General features: G+C 42.4%; 1 protein-coding gene across 2 annotated transcripts in view; it reads left to right on the forward strand.

Annotated features, from left to right (window-relative positions):
* Positions 1-13,508: 13,508 nt before the first annotated feature.
* Positions 13,509-15,841, forward strand: part of AMN1 (antagonist of mitotic exit network 1 homolog) — a 69,537-nt gene continuing 67,204 nt past the window's right edge. The window contains exon 1 of one of the 2 annotated variants that reach the window (XM_082635259.1): positions 13,509-13,747. Coding sequence is in view for 1 of the 2 variants with exons in the window: in XM_082635258.1 (XP_082491384.1) it covers positions 13,730-13,767 (38 nt within the window). In the remaining variant the exon portion in view is untranslated. Of the gene's footprint in view, positions 13,768-15,841 lie in introns of both variants that reach the window. The other variant, XM_082635258.1, reaches the window with a different exon arrangement.

Raw genomic sequence — 15,841 nt, forward strand, 5'->3', positions numbered from 1 at the left:
TGTTTATGAATTGGATATTTTGCACTGTATCCTTCTCTACTCTGGGCTCTAACAAGCCGACCTTTATAGATTGCATAAACTAGGATCCCTTGACCTCTGATTTCTGGTTGGGTTGAGGACATGACCGCATCAGCAGATCAAAAGGAGAGATAGAGAATGGGTTAGAGTATTTATTCTTCCAGCTCCCTCCTGGCTGGGTTGCCACTGGCTGTTTTCCCTAACTGACCCAAAGACCATAGCTCCTTTTAGGTGGGCATGGCCATTCTCTCCAGGTTTTGGTAAATTTCCCTCCCTGCCCTTTCAGGACTAGGAGAGGTAAGGGCTTCCTGCTATTGCTAGTCCTAAGGTATTGAAACATTATTACCCCTGCTTTCCCTTAACTGTGTCCAAACTTTTGTAAGCAGCCCCTTTATTAACACCTCCTTACTTATCCTGTTTGAATTTGCCCAGCTGTTTCCTGCCTTGGATCTGGAGTCATACACTGTATGCCTCAAACTCATGAGAATTTGAAAGACATGGATCTATAGCCTAGAAACAAATTAAATCATAGGTCGAGCTAATGGAAAATTTTAACAATGCACAAGAACTCATGATCATGGGCACTATTGTTTCCAATTTGGAGTAAGACATAAGTTGAGATATAAAAAGAAATTAAATAAAAGAATGCATGTTATTTTCACATTACCTTGAATTAAGGACACTCCTACTGGGAAATAACCTGCATATGGTAGGAGAATAAAGTAGTGGCTCATTTGGCATATCTTTATTCTATTTGCCCTTAGCCCCCTTCAAAGTTATAACCTAAAGATCAGGTTTTAAAAAGGTACGAGACAAGGGATTGTCTACTTTCTACTCCCATCTTTGCCATTTTCCTGCTCGGAAATCATAGATGTGGTCAAGATGGCAGAGTAGGGAGACCCTGAGCTCACCTCCTCCCATGGGCATACAAAAATTAAAACTATTTATAGAGCAACTATCTATGAGAATGACCTGAAGACTAGCAGAAATGATTTTCCACAACTAAAATATAAACAAGCAACCACAGTGAGATAGGTAGGAGGAGTGGAGACACAATATAGTCCAGACTCATACCCCTAGGTAGGCAACTCACAAACAGGAGGATAATCACAATTTCAGAGATTCTCCCCAAGGAGTGAGGGGTCTGAGTTCCACATTAGGCCTCCCAGCCCAGGGGTCTTATACCAGGAAGATAAGCCCCCAGAACATGTGGCTTTGAAGTCCAGCGGGGCTGCTTATGGAAGAGCCAGAGGGCTGTAGGAAACAGAGACTACACTCTTAAAGGGAGCATGCAAAATATCACATGCTCTAAGATCTAGCACAGAGGCAGTAATCTGAAAGGAGCCTGGGTCAGACCCACTTGCTGATCTTGGAGAGCCTCTGGGAGAGGCAGGAGGCAACTGGGAATCACCCCTGGTGACAGAAACTGGTGGCAGCCATTCTTCTAAGTTCATTCTGCCATGAAGATAATGGTGTTGACAAGCGCCAATTTAGAATCTTCCCTCTAGCCTATTAGCACCAGGGGTTACCTGCCCACCAGTGGGAAGGGATTAGTCGGTCCTGGACCCCCTCACTCCCAAGACCCAGGCTCTCTCATCAGTGGGCCAAGGGCACTCCCATAAGACTGTCAGCTGACTTTTCAAGCAGAAACTTTGCCGGCCAGAAGGGAGTAGCATGATATTCAAAGTGAATTAAAGGAAAAAAACCTATAACCAAGAATACTCTACCTGGCAAGGCTATCATTCATATTTGAAGGAGAGATAAAGAGTTTATAGACAAGCAAAAGCTAAAAGTCCAGCATCAATAAATTGGCTTTATAAGAAATGTTAAAGGGGCTTTTCTAAGCAGAAAATAAAAGACCACAGCAAGACGTGAAAACTATGAAAAGGAAAAATCTCATTGGTAAAGGCAAACATACAGTAAAGTTAACAGATCAACCACTTGTAAAGCTGGTAGGAAGGTTAAAAAACAAAAGTAGTAAAAGCATCTATACTCACACTAAGTATTTAAGGGATATACAAAACAAAAAGATGTAAAATATGATGTCAAAAGTATTAAACGTTAGTTGAAAAGATAAAAGAAAAAAGGGAGGAAAAAAGAAAAAGAAGAAAAAAGTTAAACAGTGGGGGCAGAGTAAAACTGCAAGGTTGTTAGAATGCATTCAAACTTGAGATCATCAACTTAAAATAATCAAGTATATGTATATAGGTAATTATATATAAACCTCATGGTAACCATAAACCAAAAACCTGTAATAGATACACACTCATAAAAAGAGAAAGGAATCCAAACATAACACTAAGGATAATCATCAAATCACAAAGGAAGGGTGCAAAAGAAGAAAGGGAAAAAAAGAACTATAAAAACAACCAGAAAACAAGAAACAAAATGGCAATGAGTACATACCTATCAATAATTACTTGAAATGTTAATGGACTAAATGCTCCAACCGAAAGACATAGAGTGGCTGAATGGATACAAAACCAAGACCTATATATATGCTACCGTCAAGAGGCTCACTTCAGATCTAAATATACACACAGACTGAAAGTGAGGGAATGGAAAAGATATTCTATGCAAATGGAAATGAAAAGAAGGCCTGGGTTAAAAATACTTATATCAGACAAAATAGACTTTAAAAAAGACTGTAGGGGGGCTTCCCTGGTGGCGCAGTGGTTGAGGGTCCGCCTGCCGATGCAGGGGACACGGGTTCGTGCCCCGATCCCGGAAGATCCCACATGCCGCGGAGCGGCTGGGCCCGCGAGCCATGGCCGTGGAGCCTGTGTGTCCGGAGCCTGTGCTCCGCAACGGGAGAGGCCACAGCAGTGAGAGGCCCGCGTACAGCAAAAAAAAAAAAAATAAATAAAAAATAAAAAAAATAAAAATAAAAAAGACTGTAGGACTTCCCTGGTGGCGCAGTGGTTTAGAATCCACCTACCAGTGCAGGGGACAAGGGTTCAATCCCGGTTTAGGATGCCACGGAACAACTATGCCCATGTGCCACAACTATTGAACCTGCGCTGTAGAGCCCACGAGCCACAACTACTGAGCCTGTGCACCACAACTACTGAAGACCGTGTGCCTAGAGCCCGTGTTCCACAACGAGAAGCCGCTGCAAAGAGAAGCCCGCGCACCGCAACAAAGAGTAGCCCCAAGTTGCAGCAAATAGAGAAAGTCTGCACGCAGCAACAAAGATCCAATGCAGCCATAAATAATAAATAAATAAATAAATAAATAATTAAAAAAAAAAGACTAACAAGAGACAAAGAAAGATATTACATAATGATAAAGCAATCAATCCAACAATAAATATAACGTATTATATTTATAATTGTAAATATTTTTGCACCCAACATAGGAGCACCTAAATACATAAAGCAAATATTAACAAATATAAAGGGAGAACTTGACAATAACACAATAGTAAAGGACTTTTTTTATTTTTCTTCCAATTTTATTGAGATATAATTGACATACAGCACATATAAGTTTAAGGTATATAGCAAAATAATTTGACTTACATCATGAAATGATTACCACAAAAAGTTTAGTGAACATCCATCATCTCTTGAGATATGAAATTAAACAGAAAAAAATGTTTTTCCTGTGATGAAGAAAATCTTAGCATTTACTCACTTAGCTTTCTTTTTCTCTTTTTTTTTTTTTTTCTTCTTCTGCCAAACGCTTTACTGTTTTCATTTGGTCCAAGGCTTGGGAGAGGGTTCCAGGGTGGTTAAAAAGCTGCCTAGAGGCTGCAGAGTGGGGCTTCAGGTAGGAGCCCTGACACCCGAGGGGCTCCTCAAATGTTTCTGGGCTTCAGAGGCTCCTAGTCATGCTTTCAGTTAAGCCTTTTAAGCCTTTCGAAGAGATACTCACCCAGCCCAGCCTGGGGACCAGCCAGCCTGCAGATGTTGGTCAGGTGGTTGCCCAGTTTCTAGATGAGTTTCATCTCCTCATCTAGGAAGTGGCTCTCCAGGAAGTCACAGAGGTGGGGGTCTGCACGGGCAGAACCCAGGGCATGCAGATCCAAAAGGGCCTGGTTCAGGTTGTTTGCCATGAGTATAGCAACTTCTTTAACATCCTGGGTTTTACCCCTCTCATCTTGAGGTGGCTTCTGCACATCCTGGAAGAGGGCATGGCTGCCACGATGGTTTTGCCTTTTCAAGAGACGATCCAGCGGTGCCCTTGCGATTCTCCTTGGCCAGTTCGTGGAAATAGTGGCCCACGCCCTCCAGGGCCACATAGTCACGGTGGAAATAGAAGCCCAGAGAGAGGTAGGTGTGGGAGGCCCTCACATGCATGTCAATTCTGACGAATCTGGGAGGTCATGTTTGTAGGGAGTTGAGGTCAAAAAATGGTGTTGGCTGGTGCCAGTGGCTGATTCTGAAGGTTGCAACTGGAAAAAAGGTTGGAGGATAGCTGCAGAGGCTGGAGCAAGGAGGCGTCCCTGGGTCTGTTCAGTCCAGACACTGTTGAAGCAAGAGAGATCCGTGGGACCCCAAGCGCACTGCAACTTAACTTTCATATATAATATTCAGCAGTGATAATTATATTTATCAAGTTGTACATTACACCCCTAGTATTTCTTTATCTTATAACTGGAAGACTGCCTTCATCCACTTTCCCCTCCACACTCACTGCCTCTGGTAACCACAAATCTGATCTCTTTTTCTATGAGTTTGTTTGTTTATGAAATATAATTGACCTACAACGATATGTTAGTTTCTGTTACACACATAGTGATTAGATATTTCTATACATTTCAAAATGATCGCTATGATAAATATAGTTACCATCTGTCACCATACAAAGATATTACAATTATTGACTATATTCCCCACAGTGTACAACTCATACCCATGACTCATTTACTTTATAACTAGAAACTTGCACCTCTTAATCTCCCTCACCTATTTCTCTCTTCTCCCCACAAGTCCTCCCCTCTGGCAACCACCTGTTTGTTCTCTGTATCTATGACTCTGTTTCTGTTTTTTTATTTTTGCTCACTTGTTTTGGTTTTCAGATTCCACATATAAGTAAAATTATATAGTATTTGTCTTTCTCTGTCTGATTTAATTAATTTCACTTAGCACAATATCCTCTAAGTCCATCTATGTTGTTCCAAATGACAAGATTTCATTATTTTTTATACCACATCTTCTTTATCCATTCATCTATTGATAAGCACTTAGGTTGCTTCCATATCCTGGCTATTGTAAATAACACTGCAGTGAACATAGTGGTGCGTATTTGTTTGAATTAGTGTTTTTGTTCTCTATGGATAAATATCCAGGAGTGGAATTGTTGGATCATATGCTAATTCTATTTTTAATTTTTTGAGGAATCTCCATACTGTTTTCCATAGTGGCTGCACCAATCTACATTCCCAACAGCACTGCCTGAGGATTCCCTTTTCTCCACATCCTCGCCAACACTTGTTACTTCTTTTTTTTTTTTTTTTTTTTTGTGGTACGCGGGCCTCTCCCTGCTGTGGCCTCTCCCGTTGTGGAGCACAGGCTCCGGATGCGCAGGCTCAGTGGCCATGGCTCACGGGCCCAGCCGCTCCGCAGCATGTGGGATCTTCCCGGACGGGAGCACGAACCTGCGTCCCCTGCAGCGGCAGGCGGACTCTCAACCACTGTGCCACCAGGGAAGCCCTGTCTTTTTGATAATAGCCATTCTGACATGTGTTAGGTGATGGCTCACTGTGATTTTGATTTGTATTTCCCTGATGATTAGTGATGTTGAGCATCCTTTCATGTATATGTTGGCTATCTGTGTGTCTTCTTTGGATAAATATCTATTCAGGTCCGCTGCTCATTTTTTAATCTGATTGTTTTTTTTTGTTGTATGAGTTCTTTGTATATTTTGGATATTAACCCCTTATCAGATATACTGTTTGCAAATATCTTTATATTCAGTAGATGGCCTTTTTGTTTTGTTGATAGTTTCCTTGGCTGTGAAAATCTTTTTAGCTTGATGTATGTAGTCCCACTTGTTTATGTTGCTTTTGTTTCCCTTGCCTGAGGAGACATACCCCCCCAAATATTGCTAAAAACCAATGTGAAAGAGCATACTGCCTATGTTTTCTTCCAGGATTGTTATGGTTTAGGACTACATGTAAGCCTTTAATCCATTTTGAGTTATTCAAATATATGGTGTGAGAAAGCAGTCCAGTTTGATTCTTTTGCACATAGCTTATGGCTACGTGCTTAAGAACCCAGCTGTACGGCCTGATTGCTTGGCTTCAAATACCAGCTTTACCACTGATAAGCCATGTGGATTTGGGCATGTTTCTTAATCTCTTTGGACCTCTGTTTCCTCATTTGGAAAATGGGTGATAATGATACCTACCAATCAGGGTTACTTTGAGGATTATATGAGTTAGAACTTGTAAAATGCTTACTGTGTGCAAGGCATTATTCTAACCACTCAATAAATATTCATAGTTGTCATCGATACTGTTAAAAGAAAATTTTCCAGAGATAATTTACTGATCAAGTAGGCTTTTATTCAGCAATTCGTAAATGGGGCAGCATCTAATCTAGCAGATAGAAAGGAGCTCAAAAGAGCCATACAAGGCAAGAAATGTTTACAGACCAAAGCAAGGAGGTATAAGGAAGTGACACTGGGCATTTGCTGATTGGTTTTAACCAATGGCTGTGTTACTTCCATTATATGGAGCAAAGGGAAATCTTGGAGCCAGGTCAGGTTAACTTCTACTGAGCAGGCAAGCGTTGACTGGTTGGCCTAGGTCTTCCATTGGGATAGCAGAGGATAGAAACTAAGTTAAACTCTGGTTTGCAAATGTGGTGGCTTTACATAAATGATTCCATCTTGGGCCTAACCTGGTCACTCTAACAATAGCCAACTGAAATGACTTAGGGTTAGTAATAGATGATGATGTACATGTTATACTGAATTGAAAATTCATATTAGAGGAGCAATTGCTGTTATTTTTTTTAATTAATTAATTAATTTATTTATTTATTTATGGCTGTGGTGGGTCTTCGTTGCTGCATGTGGGCTTTCTCTAGTTGCGGTGAGCGGGAGCTACTATTCATTGTGGTGCATGGGCTTCTCATTACAGTGGCTTCTCTTGTTGCAGAGCACGGGCTCTAGGCATGCAGGTTTCAGTAGTTGTGGCACATGGGCTCAGTAGTTGTGGCTCGCGGGCTCTAGAGCAAAGGCTCAGTAGCTGTGGCGCATGGGCTTAGTTGCTCCATGGCATGTGGGATCTTCCTGGACCAGGTCTCGAACCCATGTCCCCTGCCTTGGCAGGCGGATTCTTAACCACTGCACCACCAGGGAAGTCCCCAATTGCTGTTTTGAATCCAGATATAATCAGTATGGCTTAAGAGTGAAGAACCTAACTCATGGCCTATTCTTATATTTTGAGATATGACATGTAAAGATGATTTGAACAATTTATTGCCATCTGCTTATGTGCATACATGTTCTTATTATTGACGCAATATTCACTTATGTATAGCATAAGAAATATACTTAATCATTTTATATATATATATACTTATTATATATTTGTATACACACACTAGGAATGAATAACATGATTTAAGGAAAGTAATATTGTTTGTTATTCTTATATAACCTACCCAGAGGAACAAACTATAATAAAGTTTTCTTTATATGGTATCTAGGGAAGGAAATGGAGAAGGTTCTGAGTTAGAGGTAACTACAGTAAAGTGGACACAGCAAGCAAAGAGGCGAGAAAGGAAAAATGACATCTTGCCCTTTGCCCAGACTGTCCACAAATCACTGACCATGCACCAGAAAAGACTTCCATTCCTAATAACCTTGCGTTCCAAGATAAACAATGAATAATAGGAACCTCCTAAAAGCCTTGACTAACAGGAAATCCTAAAAGCTTTGCCTCCTGAGATAAGCCACAAAAACAAGAACATCCTGTTTTCCTTACCAAAAGACAGGAACATCTTGTTCTTTTCCAATCTGAATTGTCAACTGCTGTATCTGAACTATAAATATGTGCCATATCATCTGAGCTACAATTTCCTCTCATTCCATTTGATGAGCCATTTTTTCTAAAGGCCTAGCTCCCTTGCACTGCTAGTAAAAATGTTTCCCTGTGTTCACATTTGTCTCTGAATTTTATTTTGACAGAGCTCCTGAATAGTCAGTAGTCGTAACTGATTCTCTTGGGAAGTCCTGAGGTCGGATGCACCAAGAGCCAGACTCATGGGGGGGGGCCACTTGTGTAGCTGCACAGGCCCCACCCCTGGTTTAATGCTCTGCTCACTGTCTTGAAATTCTTAATCACTTTTATATTGCTGGTCCTGGATGTACCATAAACCTCTCTCCTGAGCGCCCAAACAGAGTAGAAAGAGCATGGTCTTTGGAGTCTGACACACCTTTTTATTTGGGAAAGTTCTCACTTTATAAAATAGCATGATACCTCAGACTGATGATTACGTGAACTCATGTGAGTATTTATCATGTTTGACATCTGGGTAAATAGGTCCATAAATAATAGTTCTGAATTGCCCCATTTTACCTTCTTTGAAGTAGAGCTACATAGCCTTATAAAATCTATTTTTCTTCTCAGCATGAATCTAAATAGAAGCAGCAATTCATTTGAACAAGTATTTATTTGAGTGAGAGTTGGGATACAGTACTCAAAACTTCAGGTTGCGAGCTTTCAAAGATGCGAACGTTCGTTCACACGTCCAGTCACGCAAGTTAGTTCATGTGTCTTGCGTACGTTGTCACATGCGTGCATCCTCTACACCTGGTTGTGGTTTTGTGTACTTTACTGTACAGTACTGTATAGAGTACAGTAGTACAGTATCTTTATTTCAAGCCCACGATGTCTGGAAGCAAGAGTAAAAGCAGCAGTGATATAACTGGTACTACTGTACTTTTCAAGGTACCGTATGGTAAGATTTAAAATGTTTTATTTTTTGTTTTTTATGTATTATTTGTGCAAAAAGTATTATATACCTATTACAGTGCAGTACTATATAGCCGATTGTGTTAGTTGGGTACCTAGGCTAACTGTTGGACTTACAAACGAATTGGACTTAAGAACACACTCTCAGAATGGAACTCGTTCATATGTAGGGGACTTACTGTACTTACGTGTTCATTCCCTCACCTCCCATTCATTCCTCTCATTACAATCAGGTTACATCCTCCACCACCACCTCAGTGACCCTCAGTGACCTCCTTGCTGCTAAATCACTTTCAAGTGTTATCTTAGTTGACCCCTCTGTAGCATGTGACAATTTTGATGATGTTTATCTTCTGCAGTACCCCACTATTTTTTCCCTTCCTCTTTGGCTATTCCTTCTCCGTGTCAGTTGCCAGCCAATTGCTATTCCTCAGCTCTCTCTCCAAGGACTGATTGTCCTCACTCTATATACACCTGTTAAGTGAGCTCATCTATTCCTATACCTTCAATTTCTGTCTATATGCTGGTGACTCCTGCTATGAATATGTTAACTGTTAGGCTGTTTGAGGCAGCAAGAAGCAGAAAACTCAAGTCAACCAATTTTTCCCACAACAAAGGGGATTAACTGAATTATATAACAGAAAGTAGTGTTGAAATAAATTTCTAGGTCCAAGATGAGGCTGCTCCTGCCCAGGATGGCATGTCAACAAACCCAAACTTAGATATCTAATTTTCATGTTCCTATAAATGCTCTGCTTGATCAGAAGCACAGTGTATCCAGACAGCCAATCCCCAACTGCCAAGAAACTGTGATTTCCTTGTTTTCGGATATGCAACCCCAGCCAATCAACTTAAGCCAAATACTCTTTCCTTATTCCCTGATTGACCTGCTAGCCTTATAAGGAAATCCCTGACCTCCTAGCCAATCATGCCATTTCCTCATTGCTGCTTCGAGCACTGTGTAAAATGCACTGTTGCCCAAACATCCCTCAGGAAGAGTGCTCCACTGTTTGTGAAGTACTGTATTCCCCCAATCCATAGATTGTTTCCCCTTGAATAAAGGATATCAAACTCCTTGCGAAATTGTTTTATTTTTGTCATCTGATAGTAAAGAGGAGGGGTGGTGTTCATGCATGATTCAATCAGGTCTCTGGCTGTTTTCCTGTGATTCTCTTACTCTGTTTTCCTGTTTAACTTCATTCAAAATGACAATGATGAGAGAACAGAGTGTTTCTTCACAAAGCATCATACAAATAAATTTGAGGAAACTTCTTTCCCAGAAATCTCCAGAAAAACTTTTCCTGCTTCTTATTGGTCACTCACATGCCCACGTGCCCATTCTTGAACCCATCTTGGTGGCTGAGGGAATATTGTGGTTTCTTGATTAATCTAGGCCTGCTAACCTTTGAATCAATTACTATAGTAATCACTGATTAGCCTTAATCTGGACCCACCACTGAAGATGAAGTCAGTCCCCAAACCACATCGCTGCCAAAAAATAAGGTAGGAATGAGATGAGTACCTTAGGGCAACCACAACATACATCAGACCTATATTATTCAGTGGCAAGAAACTCAAATTCTTGGCATAGTTATGCTAAGTAACTGAGAGGCTAGTTTGTAAATTGTAGGCCCTAAAATCTGCAGGAAATCATTGTAAAAACACTTCTAAGAATTGTGATATCATGAGGGTTTACAAATCTTTGACCTTTAAAATAATTGGCTAGAAATAACTAGGACTTTGTTATCTTACCTTTTTATATAATTGACATTTTCTTAAAAAGAAAAAAACATAAAAAAGCAGCTGTGACACTTTCTTTTGACTATCTAGAAGAACGCAGGCATCCAGAGTTTAACACCTCATAATACTGGGGCAGTGGCCTGCACCTTGCTGGTGTTGAAGAATCAGGTAATCAGCAGGAAGACCTAGATGGATAGCTGTGTAGCATTCAAGCTGGGCAGCACTCAACAAACAGATAGGAAGGACCATGAAGTCTGCCCTTATCTGATCTGTCAAGGTCTTCCAAGGTCCAAATGACTCCCAGAGCAGCAGACGATTCTTCCCCCAAAGTACTGAATTCATAAGTAAATACATGTACTATTGCTGCTATTCAATCTCACCTTTAAAAGCAAAACGGCATAATTTCCAGATGTATAGCCCCAAGGCTATATCTTCCATAGACACTGCAAAATTCATATGTCCAAAATTTAATCTCCCCTTCTCTTCAAAAAACCCCTGTAATCCTCTCAGCTTGTTAAAATGGCATCACCATATGTCACCCAATTCTCCAAATCCAAAGCCTAGAAATTAGCCTTGACTCTTCTCTTTTCCCTCCACTCCAACCAATCTCTAAATCCTATTGGCTCTAGTTCCATTACCTCTTGAATCTGTCTATCCAGTCTGCTGCTATTACTTAAGTTTAGGCTATTAGCAAAAGACACCTTTCTGGTCTCCAAGTCTCCATCTGTGACCGCTATAATTCGTTTACTACAGAACAGCTAGAGTTCTTTCAAAAACATCCTTCCTATGCATGTACCGTCCTTGCTTAAAACCTATCTATGACTCTGCACAAAGTACTTCAGACAAAGCCTAAACTGTTTAACATAGCACAGGCCATCATGCCCCCATTTTAGCTTTCTAGATCAGAAGGCAAGCCACCACAGCCATCCAACCTAGGCCGCTGCCTGTTTTTGTACAGTTTTCAATGTAAGGTTTTTACATTTTTAAATGGTTGAAAAAAATCAGAAGATGAATGATATTTCATAACACTGACAACTACATGATATTCAAACCTCAGCGTCCATAAAGTTTTATTGGAACACACCTCCCCCACCCCCGCCATTCATATGGTCTATGGCTGCTTTTGAGCTACAAGGTGAGTAGCTGTGACCTCCTAAGGTCAAGGATGAAACCCAGTCCTCCTAAAACCGAGTTTCCCTGCCAAGTTTATAATTAACCTCTCTTGTCCAAAACTTATTCCCTTTCTTGTCCCGCCCCTGTTCCCCTCAGGATTGAGGAGTATCAAAGAAAAGTGGGACTGAAACAAAGCAGGACTCTGTGAGGCCTTCCTGGGTACAAACTTCTCGTATCCCCTGCTTCTTGCTTGGCCTTCCATGAGTTCCAGAGCAGACTCAAGCAGTTAATGATTAGAACAATAGCCACAGAACTCCTAGCTCTCCTGCAGGGATGTAGATAACAATCTGATGCATATCTTTGAGTTGTTCTGCAGAAACTAAGATCCCCAACCAGGTAGAGGATGTTGAACACACGCTGACCACAAGCACACAGACCCCCAGACTGGATGGAACCAGAAGGTTGATAATTAATATTCCCCAAACATCACCGTTACTTCACTACCAACCAATCAGAAAAATGTCCGTGAGCTGATCATGCACCTGCCACCTTCACCTGTAGTGTTGCCTTTAAAAACTCTTGCCTGAAAGCCATCAGGTGAGTTCCGGTCTTTTGAGCATCAGCTGCCTGTTCTTCTTGCTTGGCGCCCTGTACTCTCCCTCACCACAACCCAGTGGTCAGTAGATCAGCTTGGCTTCAGGTAGGACACGCAGAGCCCAGTTCGGTTCAGCAACAAGGGATGTCCCACAAAACCTAAAATATTTATTTTCTGCCCCCTTATAGAAAAAGTTTGCCTGTTCCCTCCTCTACATGCACCTCACCACTCTCCACTGTAGCCATCCTGAACTATTTGCTGTCCCTAACAGACCACGTTTTTCTCTCAACCTGCTCCCCCCACCCTTCCATGGGTGTTCCAGTAGAACTAACTCCATCTTAGCATTTAACAGTTGTTCTGATTGTCTTTTTTTACTTTTCTGGTTCAAGGGTTCACCACTGAATCCTCAGCACCCAGCACAATCCCTGCCCTCCTTCAGTGCTTGGTAAATGCGTGCTGATTGAATAAGCAGCATCCTGAAGAGATGAACAAGACTGGGTTCCAACTTTCAAAAGCTTACAAAAGGAAGACATATAACCTACAAGGAAGAATGAAATTAATCTACAAGGAAGAATGAAAAAGCACCAAAAAGTATCAAGTACTCTGCAGCATAACCAAGGAGAGACAATTCCACCTGGGGAAAGGTCCCTCTTCTTTAGAAAATTTTCTGATTTGAACACAAGCCCCTGGCTCCATGATGAAATGCTTACTGAGCTTTTTTGTAGGCACGGAATGTCCTCCTCTGTAAAATAAGGCTAAATAATTCCGACTTCACAGGATTAAAAGAATATGGTTAATTACTGAAAGCACGCAGCTTAGTGCGTGCTTTCTTCCAGAAAGTGCTCGGTAAACGGCAGTCACTCTCGGATCCGCTAAAACTCTCTGTTTGACGGTCATGGAGTCTGTATCCAAGGGGGTCCCCGGTGTGCATCGCCAGATGCTCGGCCCAGCATCAAACGCACCCCTGTAGTAAGAGCAGCGACCTCGCAGCCACGCGCGGCTCCAGGGGTACCGGGCTAGGTCGCGCGCCGGGCTGGCCGACTCGGGAAGCCCCCGGAGCCGGGCCACAGGGCTGCAGAACGACAACTGCCGCAGCGCTTCTCTCTGAGCGAAAGGCTCCTTTCCCTTTTATCCCGCCGCCGCTCCGGCGCAGCGCGCCGGGCTCCGCCCCAAAGGGGCTCGGCAGTCGCCAGCGCGCCCGCGCCTGGTCACCGGAAGAGGCGGGCGACGTCACAAGGGTCTACGCGTCTCTCCGGGGCAGGAGTTGACAGACGGTCTCTGGCTGGATTTCGGCGGCCCCGGGACCGCGGAAGAGGCTTCCGAGGGCGGCCGCGATGCCGAGCCAGCAGCGGGTCAGTCAGCTCCTGGATCTGTGAGTCCGCCCCGCCCGCCTCCCTGTCGCCCCGCCCCGGCGCCGCCCGCGCCCGCCGCCCCGCGCGGCTCCCCTTCCCCGCCCCCTTCTTGCCTCCCACGAAGGAGGCCCCGCGGGTGTTTCTAGACCTGGGTCTCTGATTTTGTCTTCTCCTCGCTGAGGACCGTCGTACCAGGGGGGCTGCCCGGCAGGCTTGCCCCTCTGGCCCCCGATAGATGTCCTATCAGTCAGCTTTGACAGCTGCACGCCCGGGCGGTTCCTGGCAGCGGCCTGTCTCTGACGGGAGCTGAAAGCCTTGGTAAAACAAAACAAAACAAAAAACAAAACACTGGATGGGGCTCTCAGAAGCCTTCAGCAAAGTTCCACCCAGTTACTGTAACAGGGATAAATATTGCTTCTTTGACACAGCGCTCAAATCCTTGATTGTGCTTGCTGGGTTCAGCTCCCGGTTTTGCTATTATTCTCCAGTTGTGTGACTGGGAGAGTAGCTTCACCTCTCTGGGCCCTAGTTCTTGATCTACAAAATTAGTATAATAACAGTACCTATCTCATGGCGTTGTAGTGAGCAATAAACGTAACATATTTAAATCCTTAGAAGGCTGCCGAGTATTAAAAGAAATTTCAGAGAGGTTTACTTGATATGAATATTTTATTGAGGTAGAAACCAGAAGCACAGAGGCATGTAGGTACAGGATGGCTTTATAAAGTGAGCACGAGGAAGCTGTTTAACCTTTACAATGGTTATTACGTTGGGAGTTTACAGACAGCAGGGGATTGGTTAAAAGTGATTATCTTACGCTATTTTAAGAAGACAATTTAAGTTGATTATTAGAGGCATTTACAAGGAATAACCTGTTAAGTGTCACTTATGTTCATGATATAAACTAGATTTGGTTTCGCTTATGCGGTCTACATGGCTTGGTCAGCTTGGGGGATTTTCAAGCCTGGTCTCCATTTATTTTATTTAAAAAGTCCCCGACTTTTGGTCTTTCTCTCGGCAAGCTGAGAGTGTGAACCAATATGGTGTTACTCTCACTACCCCTTTGATGTAGTCCTTGGGATGGATGGTCATGTAATTGCTGTTACTGGCAGTTACATAGTCACCCTGGACACGGTCAGTGGGATCATTGAGTTCTTCCAGTTGTCTAATCTTGATGGATAACATATGATGTGTGAGTAGTCGCTGAAAGACATTTAAACTCTTGAGAGGATACAAGGCACTAGGGAGGTTAATGACTATGTGGAGAATAGTAGTCAAGGATTGAAAGATTCTCCAGAGCAGAGTCCCAGGAGCCATGATTTAACCAACTAAATAATCAAGGGAAGAAGCGTTGCCTATTTGATTAAAGACTGGCATCTGATCTTTAAGATCTTTTTGATATATTAACATAGAAACAACATTTTTTTTTACCAGTTACAGTACATGCACTTCTGTCTTGGGTGGTTAGGGTGTCTAAGGCTATGCAGTTGTCTAAAATAACTCTGGCTAAAGAATTTACAGATTCTTGCTGTAACTGTAGAGATTTTGCAGAGAATAAGGTCTCTCCCAATGAGGTTTAAGTGCAGTCTTTTGTTGGTGTCTTTTCCAATAAACTGAGTCTCTAGGTTCTAATATATGGGGCACATTGTCTTCTTTGGAAGCAGATCACAGAAAGCTTTATGGACCTGTGGAAATAAGCCTTTCAGTATTGCATTAGTGCCTTATAGTACTGAACTATGTCATGATTACTTAAGATGGGATAAACATGAGGATGTCTTATTTTAGGAGGCGGTGTTATAGGTAAGCTTCCATCTAAGTAGGCTTCTATATGGTGTGAGCAATCAAGGATTCAATAAGAAGCATTTCTATGGAAACAAAAGAAAGGCAAAGATTAAAGATTAGTTGGAACAAATTATAAATGCAGTTGTTGAGTCTAGAGAGCAGCCAGTCGAGAAAATTTTTGGAGTTGAGCTCGGACTTTTGGATGAAGGTGGAATGAAGGTGGCAGTTTCAAACTGATAGATTTTCCTGGTTTGCAGTTTGAATGTCTTTGATGATGTCATCAGGTGTTCTGCTGAGCTCTGAGTCGCCTAC

This window comes from Mesoplodon mirus, assembly GCF_964341445.2.
Source record: "Mesoplodon mirus genome assembly, chromosome: 11".
Classification (NCBI taxonomy): domain Eukaryota; kingdom Metazoa; phylum Chordata; class Mammalia; order Artiodactyla; family Ziphiidae; genus Mesoplodon; species Mesoplodon mirus.